At 44.3% G+C, this 18,052-nt stretch overlaps 1 protein-coding gene across 3 annotated transcripts in view; it reads right to left on the bottom strand.

Annotated features, from left to right (window-relative positions):
- Positions 1-305: 305 nt before the first annotated feature.
- Positions 306-18,052, bottom strand: part of PHLDB3 (pleckstrin homology like domain family B member 3) — a 40,258-nt gene continuing 22,511 nt past the window's right edge. For 2 of the 3 annotated variants that reach the window (XM_063140002.1, XM_063140001.1), the window contains exons 5-16: positions 15,449-15,577; positions 14,582-14,737; positions 13,693-13,803; positions 11,610-11,696; positions 10,552-10,650; positions 9,124-9,217; positions 7,388-7,556; positions 5,869-5,956; positions 4,560-4,616; positions 3,374-3,593; positions 2,578-2,663; positions 306-1,421 (exon numbers count right to left, since the gene is read on the bottom strand). In XM_063140002.1, coding sequence (XP_062996072.1) covers positions 1,287-1,421; positions 2,578-2,663; positions 3,374-3,593; positions 4,560-4,616; positions 5,869-5,956; positions 7,388-7,556; positions 9,124-9,217; positions 10,552-10,650; positions 11,610-11,696; positions 13,693-13,803; positions 14,582-14,737; positions 15,449-15,577 — 1,431 coding nt within the window. In that variant the 3' untranslated portion in view covers positions 306-1,286. The remainder of the gene's footprint in view (positions 1,422-2,577; positions 2,664-3,373; positions 3,594-4,559; positions 4,617-5,868; positions 5,957-7,387; positions 7,557-9,123; positions 9,218-10,551; positions 10,651-11,609; positions 11,697-13,692; positions 13,804-14,581; positions 14,738-15,448; positions 15,578-18,052) is intronic. The other variant, XM_063140003.1, reaches the window with a different exon arrangement.

Consider the following 18,052-nt stretch of genomic DNA (forward strand, 5'->3'; position numbering starts at 1 on the left):
AAGTAGAAGTGTTGTCACGGGAACAACTGGAAATTTAATTTAGTGGGTACCATAACAGTCTCCAGACAGTGTCTGGCATAGTTCCAGGCACATGCAGACAAGCTGGATTCCACAGAAAGATGTTTACAGGGAGAAAGGCAGCTTAATAATTAGGCTCAGGTCAAGGGGGCAGAGAAGTGTGGCTGTGGGTTAGATTGAAGGATACTGGCAGAGTTGTGGGGCAGCCACATGTCTGGAGGGAGAAGTGTTTTAGCAGCGAGTGGCATTTTCACAGAAAGAGGAAGAAACTGTGACATTCAGATCTGTTTTCATGTCGAAGGTTTATACAATAAATAGGCTACAATTTTATACAGGGTTTCGCCTTTAAACAGTGTTCCCAGGTATTAAGAAAAAAGAAGACCCAAAGTTCACAATAAATATAAGGAGATCGAAACAGCATGCACCGGTATCTCACCGTTCTGCTTAGTGAGTGCTGTAGAAGTTTTACCTCACATATTAAGAACGTCTTCCGTAATCTAGACAAGCTTATGTCAAGGCACTGTGGCAAAGCACTATGGGAAAAGCTTCACGTGGTGGCTAAGGTCTAAATCAGAGGCACGTTTTGAAATCAGATCTGCCCTGAATGCTCACAATCAGGACCAAGTCTCATCTAGCCGGGGATAATTTAAGCCGTGACATCTTCCAATTGGCGAGAGTCTGTTGCTGCTAGACTACTTTAGAATCTTTTCTCCTGTGTGTCATGAAAATTCTGGCCAGCTCATGAGTTAAAATTCATTTGAAGTCTTCCCTTCTCTCCAAATGGCCTGTTTTCTTTGGCAGATGCTGTCCAAGAGACACACATTCCAGAGGAATTAGTTGCTTTAATTATTTGAAACTGAATTCGCACATTACAGAACTGGCTGGAGTTCACATCAACAGTTTCTATCAGCCAAGACATTGTCCCAAGTCTTCTCGGATGGAGGGAATTTTCAGAATCCCCCTTTGAATTGATCCATTAAAAAGCACCACCATCACTATTCAGGCAAATGGTATAAATAAACAGGCATTGTCAACAGCTCTATGTATTGATCAGCTCCGTTTGGTACTGTTGATCCAAAAATCGGATGAATCACACATCAACACATCCTTCCGACCAAACATAAACTTATTCAGCCTCTTCCATTGGCTATCTTGACGCCAGGCTCTTCCCCAGGGAAGAGCCATAATTTATACAAGGAAGCTCCTCAGGCCGAAATGCTAGGTCCATAGTCAAGCGCGAGGAGTCAAATCCATAGTGAATTTTCCCATCAATAGCGAACGTTCTCTTCAGCTGCCGTGACAATAGCATCCATCCAGATGCGCATAGCCTCCGGGCTGGGCGCTACCATGCAGAAGAGACGGTCATAGGTCTTGACACAAAAAGTCATCTTGGGGCTGGGGCTCTAGCAAAGAGGAGCAACGAAGGAATAATAATGAAAATAATGAAGTCGTACTAGCAACTAATGCATTGTTTCATAAAGAAGTGATAATGGCAGATACAAAGATTAATCACGTTACATCCTTCTTAAATCCTGCTTTTCCTCCAAGGAAACGAGGGCAGTGTATGCAGTTCCTTCCATGCCCACACTTCATTTTATCCTCACTTCAACTCTCTGGGACAGCCTAGGCTCAGAGAGAGCGGAGGAACCATAGCTTCGTGGCAGAGCGCATGCTTCGCAGAGGTAAAATCGCAAGTTCGATTCCTGGCATGTCCATTTTTATAAAAAGGATCAAGTAGCAGGTGATGGGAAAGCATTTCTACCTGAGACCCTGGAGAGCGGCTGCCAGTCAAAGTGAGCAATACTGGCTTAGAGGCACCAATAGCCTGACTGCCTGAGATGGCCTTTGATGGACCAATGGCTTCCTCTGTTCCTCTAAAAACTGGTCCATGGGCCATGGCTGGGCCCAGGGCCCAAGCTCCAAACAAATGACAAGCATCTTATCACAGGCCTGTACAACGACCGACTCATGAAGCCAAATGCACCCTCTAGCCATGTCTTGTGGCCTGACAGGGGTTTGAACTCCTGTGCTCCCAAATATTTGCAGTCTCAGCAGCACCATGTAGTTTATTGAGCCCTTGCTGGGCTGCACTCAGCTTGCCGGGTTGAAACTGGGGCAGGTTGGCATACTGGGCAGACCAGTCTTCTCCAAACTGGTGCCCTCCCAATAGGTTTGACAACTCCTATCACCCCAGCCAGAAGCCGTACTGCCTGGGAGTGATGAGAGCTGCGGTCCAAGACATTTGGAGGGCAACAGGTTGGGGAAGGCTAGAGTGGAGCTACATATACCAAGTGGCCCTGGGTACGTCACCACCTCTCAACCTAACCTTCCTCACAGGGCTGTAATGAGGTTGAACAGCAGCACTCTAGACTCTTTGATGGAAGAGTGGGAGACAAATGTAGAATTTGGCCACTCTGCACAGGAACCAATAGATGCTGGAGGCCCAACCAGTTTGGGATATGCCGCTGCTCAATCCAACCGACTCCCCCGTCCCTGATCTGTTTGCATGATGGGAATTTCATGCCAAACGTTGCTTTAAGAGGTCCCCACCCTTGGTACCTTGAAAGCGCTGCGGAGGTGATCGTAGTAAACTTCTTCAATGGCCTGGAAGTAAATCACTCCCTTAAGCTTGGTCTCCTCCTTGTCTGGAACGACAAAGAATCAGAGGAACATATTAGTACATTGTGGGGGGGGGGGAAGAGAAGATGAGAGACCTGTGCTTCTTAGATGAATAGTTCTGACTCCATTACAAAAATCCACACAATCCAGACACGGACAGCAGCAACACAGAATTGCATGTAGGATGCAATGTCTCAGGACGTTGAAAAAATGCAGAAAGTAGTATTGGGGCACAGGATTCATCTTTTGGGGTATCTGGCCTTTTCTTTTTACCTTTTTTGTTAAAAGCAGGTTTCTATGCTTTATGGATGCAGAGAAAGTTAATCCCTGAGGTTTGAAAGTCAAAGCCTGCTGAAAATTCAGGAGCCAGGGAGACGTGTCCGAATAAGATTTCCACTGCCTTTCATAGCTCATTGCTTCTCCCCACGATTAGCAATTTCAGAAGAAATTATGCAAATGAGTAAGGAATATGCAAATGTACTTGTTGTCTGATTTATATGGATCAGAGAATTGAGCTTCTATTGGCACAGAATTTGTAACCTTTTTCAAAGGATATTTGACAATTTGGCCATGCAATTCATACACATTTTGGTGTTTTGCTTATTACATCCCTTTTTCTTACTCCTGGAAGAGTGAGCATTTCCACCCTCAGTAGCAGAAAGTGGGAGTAACCTCCTGGGAGAAGTGGTAGCGTGTGAACTCTCTCACACACACACACTTTCTCTCACTTACTCACCTGCATAATATGCCAGGACACGTTTCTGGCGATCGAAGGTGAACCAGCGTTTCTTCCACGTCTTGATCCTGCCACCCATCTTGACCAAGTAGCCTTTGCAGGACTTGCTGGTTACCCGCACATGCGGGCAGATGTCCACGCTGTGTCCTGATGCCTCCAGGTGTTTGCGAAGGTCGAATACAGCTGGTTTTGGCTCCTGGATTTCCACTGAGTTGGGGTTCTGTAGGACAACACCAGGGCAAAGCTTAAATTCGGAAGTGTGTCTGTTGGCAAGAAGGATTCCCATTCTAGGGGCTGCCACCCTGGAGCATGGGGCAACTGGCATTCATACACCTCTCACTGTTGGAAATCCTGCCATCATGCCATGGTTGATGGGGATGCCCATGTGACCAACAAAGGCTGTGCGCCCTTGCATGCCTTGTTTCTTGCTTTTTGTGCAATGATGCCCTAGGTATCTTCTATCTTCAAGAAGATAGAGGGGTGGAGGTACAGGCCTATCCCTGCACTGTTAGCTTTGTATTGTAATTCTACCCCAAGAGTGCAAGCAGCAGCCGTGAGGATGAGGCCCCTCAATCCAGCTGCTTCTGAGGGTCACCGTGAGCAGGAAAATGAAAGCTTTCTAGGCCTGGATCTCAAACAAATGATACATGTACAAATGATATCTCATAGCTGCAGAGGCAGCCAGGTCACTGACTTACATCTGCAAAATGGGAGTATGAAGGAGTGAGCAATTCATATGCAATGATCACATTCTGCAAGCACAGAAGGAATTTGGCATCCTGAGAATCTCAAGGTAACGCCATTTTCCTGGGTTCATACAGTAGCAGTTTCCTGGGCCTGGGTTCATACAGTAGTAGATGAGGGGGAAAGAGGCTGAGCTCAAACTAGTGTGCTGAATCTCCAGTCTACTGATACCCCTGTTTCCTGGAAGGGAATTTGTCTAACTCCCTTTTAAAGCCATCCAGATTGTTGGCCATCTACACTTGCTTTGTGTGTAATATGACAGCAAAAGCTTACTAGATCTAATAGCCCATTGGAAAAAAAAACCCTGTTCAGAGGCAATATATCTGTGAATATATTCATAGGACAAGGCTGTTGCCTTTGAGCCCTCCTCCTGGGCTTCCTGGAGAGGTCTGCTGGCCACTGCAGCTTTGATATTCCTGAGATAATTAAGAAGTCCTCCTACCTTGGTTGATGGGGGCAACTCCATGCGTCTCGTCTCTTCCGCTGCTTTCTTGGCCTCCTGCAAGGAAACAAGGTTGAGAAAAGTCTGCTGTGGTGAGTTGGGCAATAGACCACAAGGTCCCAGCAGCTGCAGACATACCCCTCCTCCAGAAAAACTCAAACGCACACCACACAAGCCCCAATCCCGTCCCCTCCCACTCTTTGGAGCCAACTTAGATTACTCCCACAGAGTTGTTCACATGAATGCAGGTCAGGCAAAGAGCTGACATAATGAAACTTGCAACTTCCTTGTTCCAGAAGGCACATGAGAGGCAGATGAGAAAGAGGGTTATTCTGGGTTAGAGCAAAAGAGAGGGATAGGAGTTTGGAGGACTTCATGGAGGATAAGGCTATTAATGACCACTAGTCATGTAGGCAAGATCGTTTGTCCAGCGTAAAAGTGTGGGAAGGGGATATTCATCAACTTTCAGGGGCCAAGAAAAAGTTTAACAAAAATTTTGGTTTGATCTTAAATACAAAGTACTCAGGCTATCAACCAGTCGTTGTTGTTTTAAATCAATTCACTCTCTATCTTTTGAGGAATGACTCAACCAGTTACATATAACATTATTTGCATATTACAAAAAAACCCATACACATCCTTTTGGCTGTTCCTAAAGCAAGGGTCAGGAACATGTGGTCCTCTAGAAGTTGGACTGCAAACCCCATCATCTCTCACAAATGGCTATGTTGGCTAGGGCTGATAGGAGTTGCAGTCCAACAACATCTGGAGAGCCACACGTTCCTCACCCGACTTAGAGGCCTTTAGCAATGGCCTAACCACATTCCTGGGACAGAATGCCCCTGGGAAAGATGCTACATCATGGCGGAAACAAGATGGCTGCTACATTGGTTGCACTCCTCTCCCTAAAAATGTAGCTTGGATGTTTACTTCAGCACTAGAAAATGCCTGTATGTTTCTCCATATAAGACAATGAGTAGGTTTCAGGAGAGACACAGTTGAGATTGGAAAACTGGCATGTGGGAGAAAGACTTAAAAAAAACCTCTCCACCTCCATGCCTCAATGAGATTCAGGGGTCCCTCAATTCCTTCTATTTTTTAAAAAAATGTGGGAGATCTATATTGCAAGTAGTTTGGAGCTTATTCCTCACACTTTGGAGAGAGGTCGGTGATGGGTCAGGGGGAAGCGTCTTGCAGATCGTTCATATGGAAAGTAGTTTATGTTTATAAACACAGAACCAATATAGTTTATTCTGAAACCAAGGATCCTGGACTTGAGATTATTTTCCTTTTGAACTTGGCTTCTCACCCTTTCCTGCAGCAGCCGTTCTCTCTCGGCCATGGCCTCCCGCACTCTCCGCTCCATCTCAGCCAACTTAGTGACGCAGTTCCCGAGGCTGTCGAGAGACACATCTGGTTAGTGTCAATGCTAGTGGATACATGGAGGAGCAGAGTGAGAGGAAGCAGATCTGATCTGGGAGAACCATGATTCACAGAATATTAGAGTCGGAGGGGACCTTGGAGGGCATCTAGTCCAAACCCCTGCTGAATGCAGAAATCTTTCAGCTACAGCACCCCTGACTACAGTATTTCTTCGATTCTAAGATGCACTTTTCCCCCATATAAACATCTCTAAAAATGGAGTGCGTCTTAGAATCGCTGGTGCGTTTATTATTTCTTAGAATCAAGGCTTTTTTTTCTATTGGTGGTACTGAAATTAGTGTGCATCTTACAATTGATGGTCTCTTAGAATCGAAGAAATATGGTAATAGCCATGCAGCCTCTGCTGAAATACCTCCAGAGATGAAGAGCCCATCACCTCCTTAGGCAGACTGTTCCATTATCAAACGTTTTACCATTAGGAAGTTTCTCCTACTGTTAACCAAAGTCTACTTCCTTGCAATTTCCACCCATTAGTTCTAACCCTGCCCTGTGGAGAAGCAGAGAACCAGTCTGCTCCACCTTCTGTGCAATAATTCTTCAGACATCTGAAGACTCAATTTTCTCTTCTCCAGGCTAAAGATACCCATCTTTTTCAACTGATCCTCATAGGACTTGGTTTCCAGACCACTCAGGATCCCAGTCACCCTTCTCTGTACAACTCCAGTTTGTCAATGTCCTACTTATATTGTGGTACCCAGAAATGGACACAGTATTCCAGTTATGACCTGGATGCTGTGCTTCTGTTAATGCAATCTAAGATTGTGTTAGCTTTTTTAGTGTCCTGGTCTAATCATTACTTCACGCTGTGAGCCACCAAAGAGAACGCAATCCATCATCTATTCAAGATGGCCCACCAGAGGCCTGATAAAATGTCCTAGTTTTGCAACTTGCCTGAACTTGAAAAAATCAGGGGTTGGGTGGCTGCTGGTTCCTAGCACCTAGTAGGCTACAGTTCATGGTCGATGGGCAAAAAATGCCTTGTGGCTGCTAGACAACTAGAGGACATGAGATAATTGGAGATGGCTTCCTGGGGTTGCCCGGTAACCAAAAGGTGCTTGCTCTTCCCCCATATTCCCAGGCCAATAAAACCTCCAGGCCGGGACTTCAGCAAGTCAGGTCAACAACAGGAATGGGTGAAAGAGAAGGGAATCATCCAGAGCCAATCCCTATCTGAAGTCCTCAAGAATGACAACATGGCTTCAGGGTTGGGGTACCTCAAAAGATAATAGAGAACGGCTCAAGCATATGGGCTGTGGATAGCATTCAAGGATCAGGGAGGCAGCATGTTTGCCTGGTTGATGAGGACCAGGAAAGGAAAAAGCAACCAGCTGGTGGGGTATTAGGTAGGACAGGCTTGGATTAAAGAGGCAGGGGCATCTGCTCACCTGTAGGCTCCTTGAGTGGTTCCTCCTAGCTGCCCCGCAGCCCCTTGGCCACCCAGCAGCTGGTAGAGTGGGTTATTGAGACGTGAAAATTGCAGGTTCGGACTGCCCAGGTAGTGCCCATTGCTCCCACCAGAGAGCTGCGCTGCCAGTACGCTGGGGTCCAGAGCACCTGGAGGGAATGAGAGGGAAGAAATCCAAGAGATTGAGCCAGTAGCCTCAAGGACATCACACCAAAGCAATTCCCATTTTGATGCAAACATTACTTTAAGATGTTATAAGGAGCTTTATCACACCAGCGTTATACTGTGCAATCACTGCGAATTGCCTGCAAAGGACTCAGAAGTTTTCCACCTTATAATCTGCTTTGATTGTGAAGTACTCCCATGCATCCTGCCTTAATTGTGCAATAAAGCAAAAAGATTCGCCGTATTTAGCCCCTACATTTTGAGCGTATCTTCCGAGCCGCCGCTGGGGCACAGGAGCAGGATTTTAAAGAAATGCTTACATCTGCATAAGCTTTAAAGATGAAGACACCAAAATTAGCACAGTAATAAATATTAGGGAGAGCTTTAAGCATACCAGATTTGAATTGAATTGGGTCATCCGTTGATTTTTTAATGATTTTTTACATTCCCCCCACCCCTAAAACTCACTTCCTGGTATGCAAAGGATCGCTGTCGCCTGGTAGTAAAAACAACAACAACCGTAAAAGTTTAGCACTACGGGGATAATCTGAGGGAAGCAGGTACGTGGGATGAAGCTTTAAGATGCTGTGACGGTTATTTTAATATTGTATCGGTTTTATGTGCTCTTTTTACCAGTTTTATGTGTTGTATTGTTTTATTTAATGTTGTTCCCCGCCTCGATCCAGAGGAAGAGGCGGATAAGAATTATTATTATTATTATTATTATTATTAACACAAAGAACCTCCACAACCACCAAATTGATGCAAGTCTTAGATAAAATAGGCCAGATCACAGGGACCAATGATAGAAAGGATCCGTTTTCCATCCTTCTCCATAGTTTAGATAGAAGATATCAAATCTAACTCATCTTATATGAATCAGTTGGTTGCTGTTACGATAGTTCTTGCCAGACATTAGAAGGCTCAAACTATACCATCCATGAAATAATCACTGATTAAAGCCTTAGAGGCTGTGAAAATGGAGATACTGATATTATTTTAAGAGAAATTGGTTTTTTACATTAATATCATTATTGGATAAGTGAACACTAGAGATGGGGAAGAAACTTGTTTCATTTGCATTTTTATTCAAAAGTATCAAAGTATCAAAATTGTACTACCTGAACCTGTACATGAAACAGGACAGTTAAACATCTATATCCACCCTTTTATGAAGTTTCTGATCAAAGTTTGCATAACCCAAAAATACATCTAGTAAAGAAAAGCTTTTATTATAGAAAAATGTGCACAAGAATACTTTATCTTACAAAAGAAAATATGCAAAAATAAAAAGGAAACAATTTGAAAAAATGTGTAGAAAAGGCATATATTTTGAGAAGAGCACACAAAAATGCATAGGATTTTTTTGTGCTGTCTTCTAAAGAATTGCAAATGGGGTTTATAATCATCACCACAATCATCAACCTCTGGAGACGCAGGTTCTACAACCAAAATGTCACCTAACAATGCTGCCCTCTCAACCTTCAGTCTCTCTGAAATCTGTCCTTTTCCCGGTCTCTTTCTATCCACCCCACCCCAGCTAATCCATACCATGCATTGAGAGGGGCCGCTGTGCAGTCCTAGGCGGGAGGCGATCCCCACGCCTGCGGGGCAGACTTGCAGTCCTCTGCAGTCCTATTGAACCCTGGGCGGAGAAAGCAACAGGGCAAGAATGAGCTTTGTCACTCACAAAACAGCTCTGCACCATATGCTTTAAAAAGGGGATTGTTAATCCTTCCTTTCCCCCATCCTATAGTTTTTGAAAATTTTACAAGAATTATATCCAATACAACACACACAATCTTGACTCTAGTACACAGAGAGTTTCCTAATAGCAGGTTAGACTCTTTCCCCAGCTAGCCCTGTATGGTCTACTCTAAGAAAATAAGAGCCTAAGAACATAAGCAGAGCCCTGCTGGATCAGACCAAGGGTCCATCTAGTCCAGAACTCTGTTTCCACAGTGGCCAACCAGCTGTCGACCAGGGGACCAGAAGCAGGACACAGTGCAACAGCACCCTCCCACCCAAGTTCCCCAGCAACTGGTGCACACAGGCTTACTGCCTCTTATACTGAACATAGCACATAGCCATCAGGACTAGTAATCATTGATAGGCTTCTCCTTCAGGTTCTCAGGCTGAGATGCTTCCCCATCACCAGTTCCTTGATCGTATGCCCTGGCATGTTTATTCATTTATTTTTGTATGTTTATTTATTTTAAAAAATTAAATATCTGAGATGGCAAAGAATTGTTCGTAGCATACAGGAGTCCTCTAGCAGATAAGTCAATATATAAATCATTCCTTCAAGGTACTGGAAAGTTTAAAAAAATGCTGCTTTGTATAAAACTCCTTGCTTTTGTTTCGGTTGTCCCACATGGCTAATGATTCCCTGTGAGCGGCTGCTGGAACTGTGCATGGCTTCCCCGTGTGGTGAATCACTGAACTGCAAATGGCAAACTTCCCAGTGCAAGACCTTCATGTCCTGGACTGACTCTGCCACCCAGGCTGCCCATTGGCTCCTCCTGGACAGGAAGGAGTAGAAGAGGGCTTCCTGCCCCAGCAGAGTCTTTCTTACGCAACAAGGTCTTCCCGAGTTCTTGTGGTTCTCTGGTCATGACTTATGGCTTGCTCCTCAATCCTGGTTTGACCTCCAGATTTTGCTTGCTGTATGGTCCAGAATGACCTCAGGCAGAGATCTTGGCATTCCTCTAGCAGAGAGCAACCCAATATTCCCAGTCTCTCAGGGGGGATTGCCCCATGGGCCATTGCCAATGCCAGATTCCCTCATTTGGACTCAGTTAGCAGTCCACTTTCTCCACCCCGCCTCACTGGTTCATGCCCCATGTCTCCCAGAGACCCCCAGAGTTCTCTCCTGTTGAAGAAGACACTACAGGTCTAAAGGAGCAGGATCACATCTGCACACATAAAAGGAAGAGAGGGACACTGAAAATCAAGACAGACCAACAGGACAAGACAGACCTTGACAGAACTGCGGACGGAGAAGACACAGGAAGATGAGTCGGACTGGTCGGAGCCCAACACAATGACCTTCCGATCCGTCTTTTGGGTGAAAGTGAGCTGCAGGAAGACAGAGGCACATCAACACGGGGGCATAGCTTAAAGGATGAAGTGGAGAGGAAACTCTCATTTTTTTCAGATTTAAAATACTAAAGCCACCTTTCTTGGCTTTAATCACTAGAAGCAAACAAAGGTTAAGACAGGCATAAGATTTCAAGAGCAAGCACAACAGGGTTTTTTACCTGTAGTTGTGGCAGGACACCTGACTCCCCCACCCCATGACCCTCTTCATTTTATCCTCAAAACAACCCTGTGAGGTAGGCTGGTCGGAGATAGGGACTGGCCCAAAGTTACCCAGTGAGCACAATGGCTGTGGGACAAACATGTGAACAAGAAAGATCAGAGAGCTCTGGCTATGGGGCAGTATATAAATGTAATCAATCAATCAATCAATCTCATTTGGGCCCAAATCCTTCACAGGGAAGGAAACAGGATTGAAAGGCCAAAATAGGGCAGAAATGGGTAGGCATTTTGGTATCTTAGATTAAGCAGCAACTAAAAAACTGCTAAATGTTGTTTAACCCTAAATTTTAGATTTCAGAAGGGTGCTGTCCCCTGCCTCCAGTATCCTGTGCTTAGCATGTATTATAGACGGGCCATTTGAGGGTGCCACCTTTTTTCCTTCCATAGTTTTCATGTCCTTGAAATGGCTCAGCAACAGGCAAAAACTCAACTGATGCACTTTTCTCTTCCATTGCACCACTAGGCTGGAGAAAAGTTGCATCTGTTAAATTTCTGCCTTCCACACAACTGTAAAAGCCTTGGCAGGGAAAAGAAGAACCAAAATGGTGAGAACTCCAGAGTTGAGAGCTGGGATACCTCTGTCCCATCCCTATGAAATACCAGACTGTGCATTCAAACTGTGTACAGAATCCACACAACCTTGCTTAATGGGAAATCTTGTCTTGGATACAAAGACTGCAGGATGGAGAGGTGATGGAATCATCAGAAGCACTTACCTGAGTGACATTCTGTTTATTTTCTGGAGAGTCCTCCCCACTCTGCTCCAAATACTCCTGGCCCACATCCATTAGGCGATTTTTCTCCTAAACACAAACAGACAAGTCAGCTATCTAGACAGGCAATCCGTTTCCTAAATTTTGGATCAGACGTACACTGTTCTGGTGTACAATTCATACCTATCTCCCTTGTCTGCTTTACTTATCATCATCATCCCATGAAGATTACATTCTCTGTGCACACAATGCCATCTCTCTCCACAAGAAAATTCAAATTCCCCTCCACTCAGAATACCTGCTTACAATTACAGGCTGAGCATATTGGAAATAAGTAGATTCCTAATGCAGGCAGCACAGTTCTGCACCAGAATCCCACACAGAAACAGCTTCAGCCCCTCCTCCAGGACATTCCGTTTTATCTAACTCGAGCTTAAATCCCACTGGTTTGCACATAATGCTAAGCCACAGTGTGGCTTCTTGAAACCTGGCTTATTGTTGTATCTGAACCCATGCCTGCAGATTATTAGTTAACCAGTTACAAACTACATATAGAAGTCATGGTTTGTTGTTGGTTTATGAAGTCTGGCTTGCTTTAACCATGGCTTGTCGTAATGTCTGAACCTAGAACTGTGGCTTAACCCTGGCTTGTTTGCACTGCTGTCTGCCCTGAAGCAGAGGTGCCCAGCAGGAACAGCCTAAAAACAAAACTGTTCCGAAGGCTGGCAAGACAGGTGGAAGTGAAACAAGCCAGATATAGGGAAAACAAGCCACAGTTTGTTTGCTTGCCTGCAAGACAACTAATGGCTAAAGAAACAAACCATGGTTAACATAAACAATCAACTTGTGCAGCATGTGAATGTACTGTCTGACTCTTTCTACCCAAATGCAAACAGCAACAGTTTCTCTGTCTCTACCACAAGTGAAGAGAGAGAGAGAGATCCAGCCATTAAGGGACATGAAGGTCTTTTGCCAACCATTAGGTGCATAAACTGGCATTTGTAAAACTACAGCATCGATTAACAATAATTAGGACAGCCAAACTTCATCTAAAGGTGCTCAAGGGGCAGGAAAACTAAGCCAACACCATTTGCTACTGCTTAGTGATCACAGAATATACTGTGGGTCTTACAGCAACCTTTCCTCCCTAAAAAAGGCTTTGGTGAGTCTCCAGCAGAAAGAAGTTCTTCTCAAAACTAGTAATATCTAGATCAGTGGCTCCCAAAGTGGGTGGTACTGCCCCCTTGCGGGCAGTGGGATTGCATAGGGGGCGTTAAGAGGCAAGGGGGCAGCAGGGGGCGCTCGAGGCAGTCTTTTCCAAGAAGTGCCTCTCCAGAAGGTCTTAAAACCCAGGGACATTTTTATGGGAGAAGGTAGTTTGGTCCCAAGCCATATAGGGGAAGAATCCACCAAAACGCTAATGAAGAGACATACCCTGCTTGGTGTGCCCTGCCACGCTGGCTGCAAAACAGATTACTAAACGTGTTGAGTTAAGACTAATATTAAGTGACTTTAAACCAGACATTGGGAAACTGGTATCACTTCATCAAGCCCATCCATCACATTAAGAATTTACAGAATAGTGAGGTATTCTACCGCCCAGAGAGCTTTGGCTATGAGGCGGTATATAAATGCAATAAATCAAATCAAATCTACCCTAGTTACTAAATGTGATATCTAATATACTTGCTAAATGACTATCAGACTTTGAAAAGATGATATCACTGGATCAAGTTCATCAATTATGTTTAATTGAATAAACTAAAAAAATGTAATTGGATTTTGAATAAATATTCAATTAATTGTTACTGTTTTGAATATTATTGTTATTATCTTCCTTAGTGGGTCATTGAAAATCGCTATTCTGAATAATGGTTTTTATAGGGTAGGGTAGGGGGCACTGGGCATGAGTTTGTGGAACCAAGGGGGCGGTGACCTGAAAAAGTTTGGGAACCACTGATCTAGATAGATGTTACATCCCCTGGGTTCTAACCCCAGTCTGGAAAGCTGGTTGAAATGGAAGGACAGGGAAGCCAGGATCCTGGGTGGTTTCCTAGCTATTGGCAGCAGAATGGGAATTCCTCACCGCGTTGAGGTTCCTGACAGCCTCGCCCTTCTCCTGTGCAAATCGCTGGCACTCGTCTACCATTTGTTCTTTTGTCAGACGGGCCTGTCCTTCCAGCCTCTGCACCGTCCTCTGGATGAGTGGAGAGAACGCAGTTAGTTTGAAACCTAAGATCTCAAGGCAAGATAAAGAGTTTTCCCATTTATGCATTCCAACCATATTGGGAGCCCTTCTTGAAAAGCAATCAGGTGTAGGTTTGAAAATAAAACAAATCAAAAAACCACCAAATAGCACAAGCCTAAGGTTATCAACCAATTAAGGAATGTTTAGTTGATTACTCATCTGCTTTTACACTGATTTAACTTCTAGATGTGCATATTACCAAAACACTAAATACAAAAAGCAAAAGACAGCAAAGGAGGAGTGAGTTAGCTTACAGCTGGATATTCCTTCCTAAAAAGGAAAGACCATTTTTGCCATCATCTTTTTTTCATTCCTTGTTTCAGTAAAATCCCAGAACCAAAACGTCCTCCAGAAATAAATGAACAAGGCTTTAATACTTGATCCTGTTGATTAAAAGTTGACATTACTGGGTCAAAATTTACTCCCAACCTCCCACCCACAATCAACCAACTAATTTTTTAGTTGGCTAATATACTGATTAAACTAGTTTTAAGTGTGCGGGCCACACAAAATGTAACAGACCCTCTTGACACTGCAAGCTTGGACACTTATTCACAAGTAACTCCCATGCTGCTTAGAAAACAAACATGTACAGGCACCACCAGATAAGAAAAGGGATGTATTAGGAATGTCTTGGGACAAAGAGAGATCGTTTCCCCTCCTCAACCTAAAAAGAAAACCACTGGAGTGAGCACAAAGTTTAAGACCTGGAACTGCTGCTTCTTACCCTCCTCTGGTTGATGCTGTTCTGCACCTTAGTGATCTCTTCGGCCAGAGCCTGGCAGGCTGCCTCCTTCTCCTCCTCCAACCGGCTCTCTCGCTCCAGCTGCTGGAACTCTAGATCTTCATAGCATCTCAAAGCTCCTTCTAGCATCTCAGATGTCTGGGAAGAGAGAACGAGAGTCAACGTGGGTCATCTGTGTTCCATTTCTTAGGGCAACAGGTCCTAAGTCCTGTTTTGGACTCCAACTTCCATCAGCCCCAGCAAGCCTGGCATTGGTCAGGAATGCTGGGAGTTGAAGTCCAAAGCATCTGGGGACAACCAGGTTGGGGAAGGATGGGTTAGAGAATATATAAGCAAGTAGAATTCTCTTCCCCTCCTTATTGTTTTATTATGGTTTTATCAGAATGTAAACCTATGCGGCAGGGTCTTGCTATTTACTGTTTTACTCTGTACAGCACCATGTACATTGATGGTGCTATATAAATAAATAAATTAATAATAATAATAATAATAATAATAATAATAATAATAATAATAATTTTTGGTCTAGTCTTCAGCGGATTGCAATGTATTGCAGTTCCTAGCATGCACCATGTCAGACCGCACAGGTGGGGACAGTGGTGAGCAGTCACTTATTTAAATACTCCTACACTCACATGCACACACACCCTTCTACACTTAGAAAGCTATTATGTCCAAGAAAAAGCGAAAGCTAGACCCTTTCTCCCTGATACCTAGTTTTCTATAAGCAGGGATGCTTTCCTTTAAAAAAAAATGACACTATTTCTTCCACTTGCAATCCAGAGAGATTTTCACTATGTGATCAGATCTCCTGTTTGTGTATAGGCTGAACTTTCACAGGTCGCTCACCTCTTGTAGCTGGCTCTGCATTCGCTCCCGCATAGATTCAGGCTGATTGTCTAGATGAATCTGAGATTCAGCATGTTGCCGCTGCAGCTCCTCTACCTTGTGACGCTCCTGTTGCAGCCGCACCTTCTCCTGCCAAAATGAAAAAGGGCAGGGTAGCGTCACCACATTTCCATTGGCAATCAACAGCCAGCCGCTTATTCCTCGCCCACTAGGATTGGGCACTCCTTTCTCACGGAGACTTGATCAACACTGTGATAACGCTGCCTGTGAGGCCCAGTTCTCATTGATGTGGTAACTTCAGCCTTGTATTTAATAACTCGCCTGGTCACCGTAGGCAGCCAGGAATGTCATGCAGGTAAGTGAGTGAGCTGGTGGAAGATGGACAGATCACTCCATCTCTCTTCCACCAGTCCCCTTGGTTTCTTTGCTAGCTGCATGGGGGTGGGTGGAAGCCCTTTCCTCTGCAACCAGCTGGATACCTAGTGATCTGGCAGAAGAGGGAACAATCATTCCAGCCAGAGTAGGCATGGTTGGGCCCCTGCCCAGGACTCACACCCCAGCAGGGGCCCACTGACCCAAACCCCCTGGAGCTGCTCTTCCTCTTCACTACTGCAACCTGCTTGTTCACCTTCCTCTTGCTCTGGCCCAGACAAGGGTGGTGGTGGTGGTGGGGAGGAGGAGGAGGAGGAGGAGTTGCCACTGTCTACTTGCTCACTGGCTCTCTGCCTGTCCAAAAAGTGGTAGCAATGATGAGAAAGACGAAGAGGAACAATAGCTACTAGCAACAATGAGAAAGTAGCCTCACCGGCACTGAGAATGTCTTGCCTAAAGGCTCTCAGAAACCTGGCGCCAGCACCGGTTTCAGCCCTCCTCCACCAGTCCGCTTGGAAAAAGTCTTGCTAAGAGGCAAGTAGCTGTACAAAGATTATGGAAGATGGTGTTTTTTGAAATTGAAGAAATAGTGGGAATGAAAATAGAACAAACACCAAAGATTGCATTACTGTCACTATTTGAAGATATAAAATGTGGAAAAGAAACTAAAGAGTTGATATCGAGTTTGCTGACTGCAGCACGATTGATGGTAGCTAGGAACTGGAAGATTCAAGAGGAATACCTTACTGAAGAATGGTATAAAGAAGTATGGGATATAGCTATTAATGATAAACTGACTTGTAATATTAAGTGGAGAAAATGTATAACTAAAATAAATGAGTTTGAAGGAATCTGGAAACAGTTCCTAATATTTGTGTTTACTAAGGGAAGTGGGAAACCGCCAGCAGAAGAAACGATAAGATTTTGGAATCAGGAATAGATCCCGAGGTGGAGGGTGCACTTTTATGTTAAGAATGATTATGTTGTAGTATGATATTTTATAGTTAATATTTACTCAATACATATGTACTCAACATTTATTCAACATGTATGTAGTATGTTGTGTAGTTGTTTGATGTTTTCTTTATTGTAATGTTGTATGTTTAATTAATGCGGGAAATTAATAAAAAAAAAGAGGCAAGTAGCTGACATTTCCATGCTGGCCATAGACAAGGAGACTTCCCTTTCCAAGCAGCAAGCATGGAAATGCAGGCTACCAGGCTCTTAGCAGGCTAGTACACATTTTTAGAAGCTAGTACACATTTTTGTGGACTCTTTTTCAACACTGTGTAAATCTGTGTCTAGACTTTATTACTTTAGACTGTAGGTGACAGGGCTCTAGTAGTACAGTTAGGTAATTTTAGACTCTGGGACCCCCCTTTTTATGTGTATATTACTTTACTTACTTCCAATGGTCTTATGCCCTCACACTCAGATAATAAAGTAATGTATATTTCTTCACTTTTTTCAAAATGTGGTAAGCCAGTGTCCCTAAACGTGTGCCCCAAAGCCATGCTCTGACAACAACACCGGAGGGCACACATGGTGGAAAGCTCCCCCATGACAAATAACATCTCTAGCCGTGAAAGCTAACATAGCAAGGAGAAGGCTCAACTAGAGCAGTTCTCTCCCATAATCCCGTTTTCTATGCACATATACAAGTCCCTGCTTGCAGTCTTAAGTGGTACAGTCCAGACGAAGGTTTACCACCTCCGTCAGAACTAGGCTTAGCTGGAAGAAAGCAAAAGATTCTGGGTACAATGGGTGTGCAAGCAAAGTATTCTGGGAGAAATATATAAGCTACCAAGCTGCATCAGAACCACAGCTGACTTCATGCCATTTATGAGTTGATCTTTTACAATGGCTGCCTGGCCAGTGATGGATTGGATGTAGAATTTAGGAAGCTGTCTTATTCCAGGGTCAGACAGTTTGTCCATCAAGCCCAGACAGGTCTTGGCCAGAGTCTTTCTCATTACCTGCCAACTGATCCTTGTTTAACTGGAGACACCAGGAACTAACCTGGGACTTTCGTACTGGTCTATGTCTCCTGGTTTTTAAGGTCTGGAGTCACATAGTCATGTGGCAGGCAAGTAATACTGCTGAATAATGAATATTATGAACCTGCCAGCAAGAGAGTGTTCCTCCTTGTGTGGATGGTGTCACTATATACTTTATTCACTTTATTAGGGTGGGGTCAAGAGGTTTTTGGGGTTTTTTTACTGTTCCGCTCAT

This window comes from Elgaria multicarinata, chromosome 13 (assembly GCF_023053635.1).
Source record: "Elgaria multicarinata webbii isolate HBS135686 ecotype San Diego chromosome 13, rElgMul1.1.pri, whole genome shotgun sequence".
Classification (NCBI taxonomy): domain Eukaryota; kingdom Metazoa; phylum Chordata; class Lepidosauria; order Squamata; family Anguidae; genus Elgaria; species Elgaria multicarinata.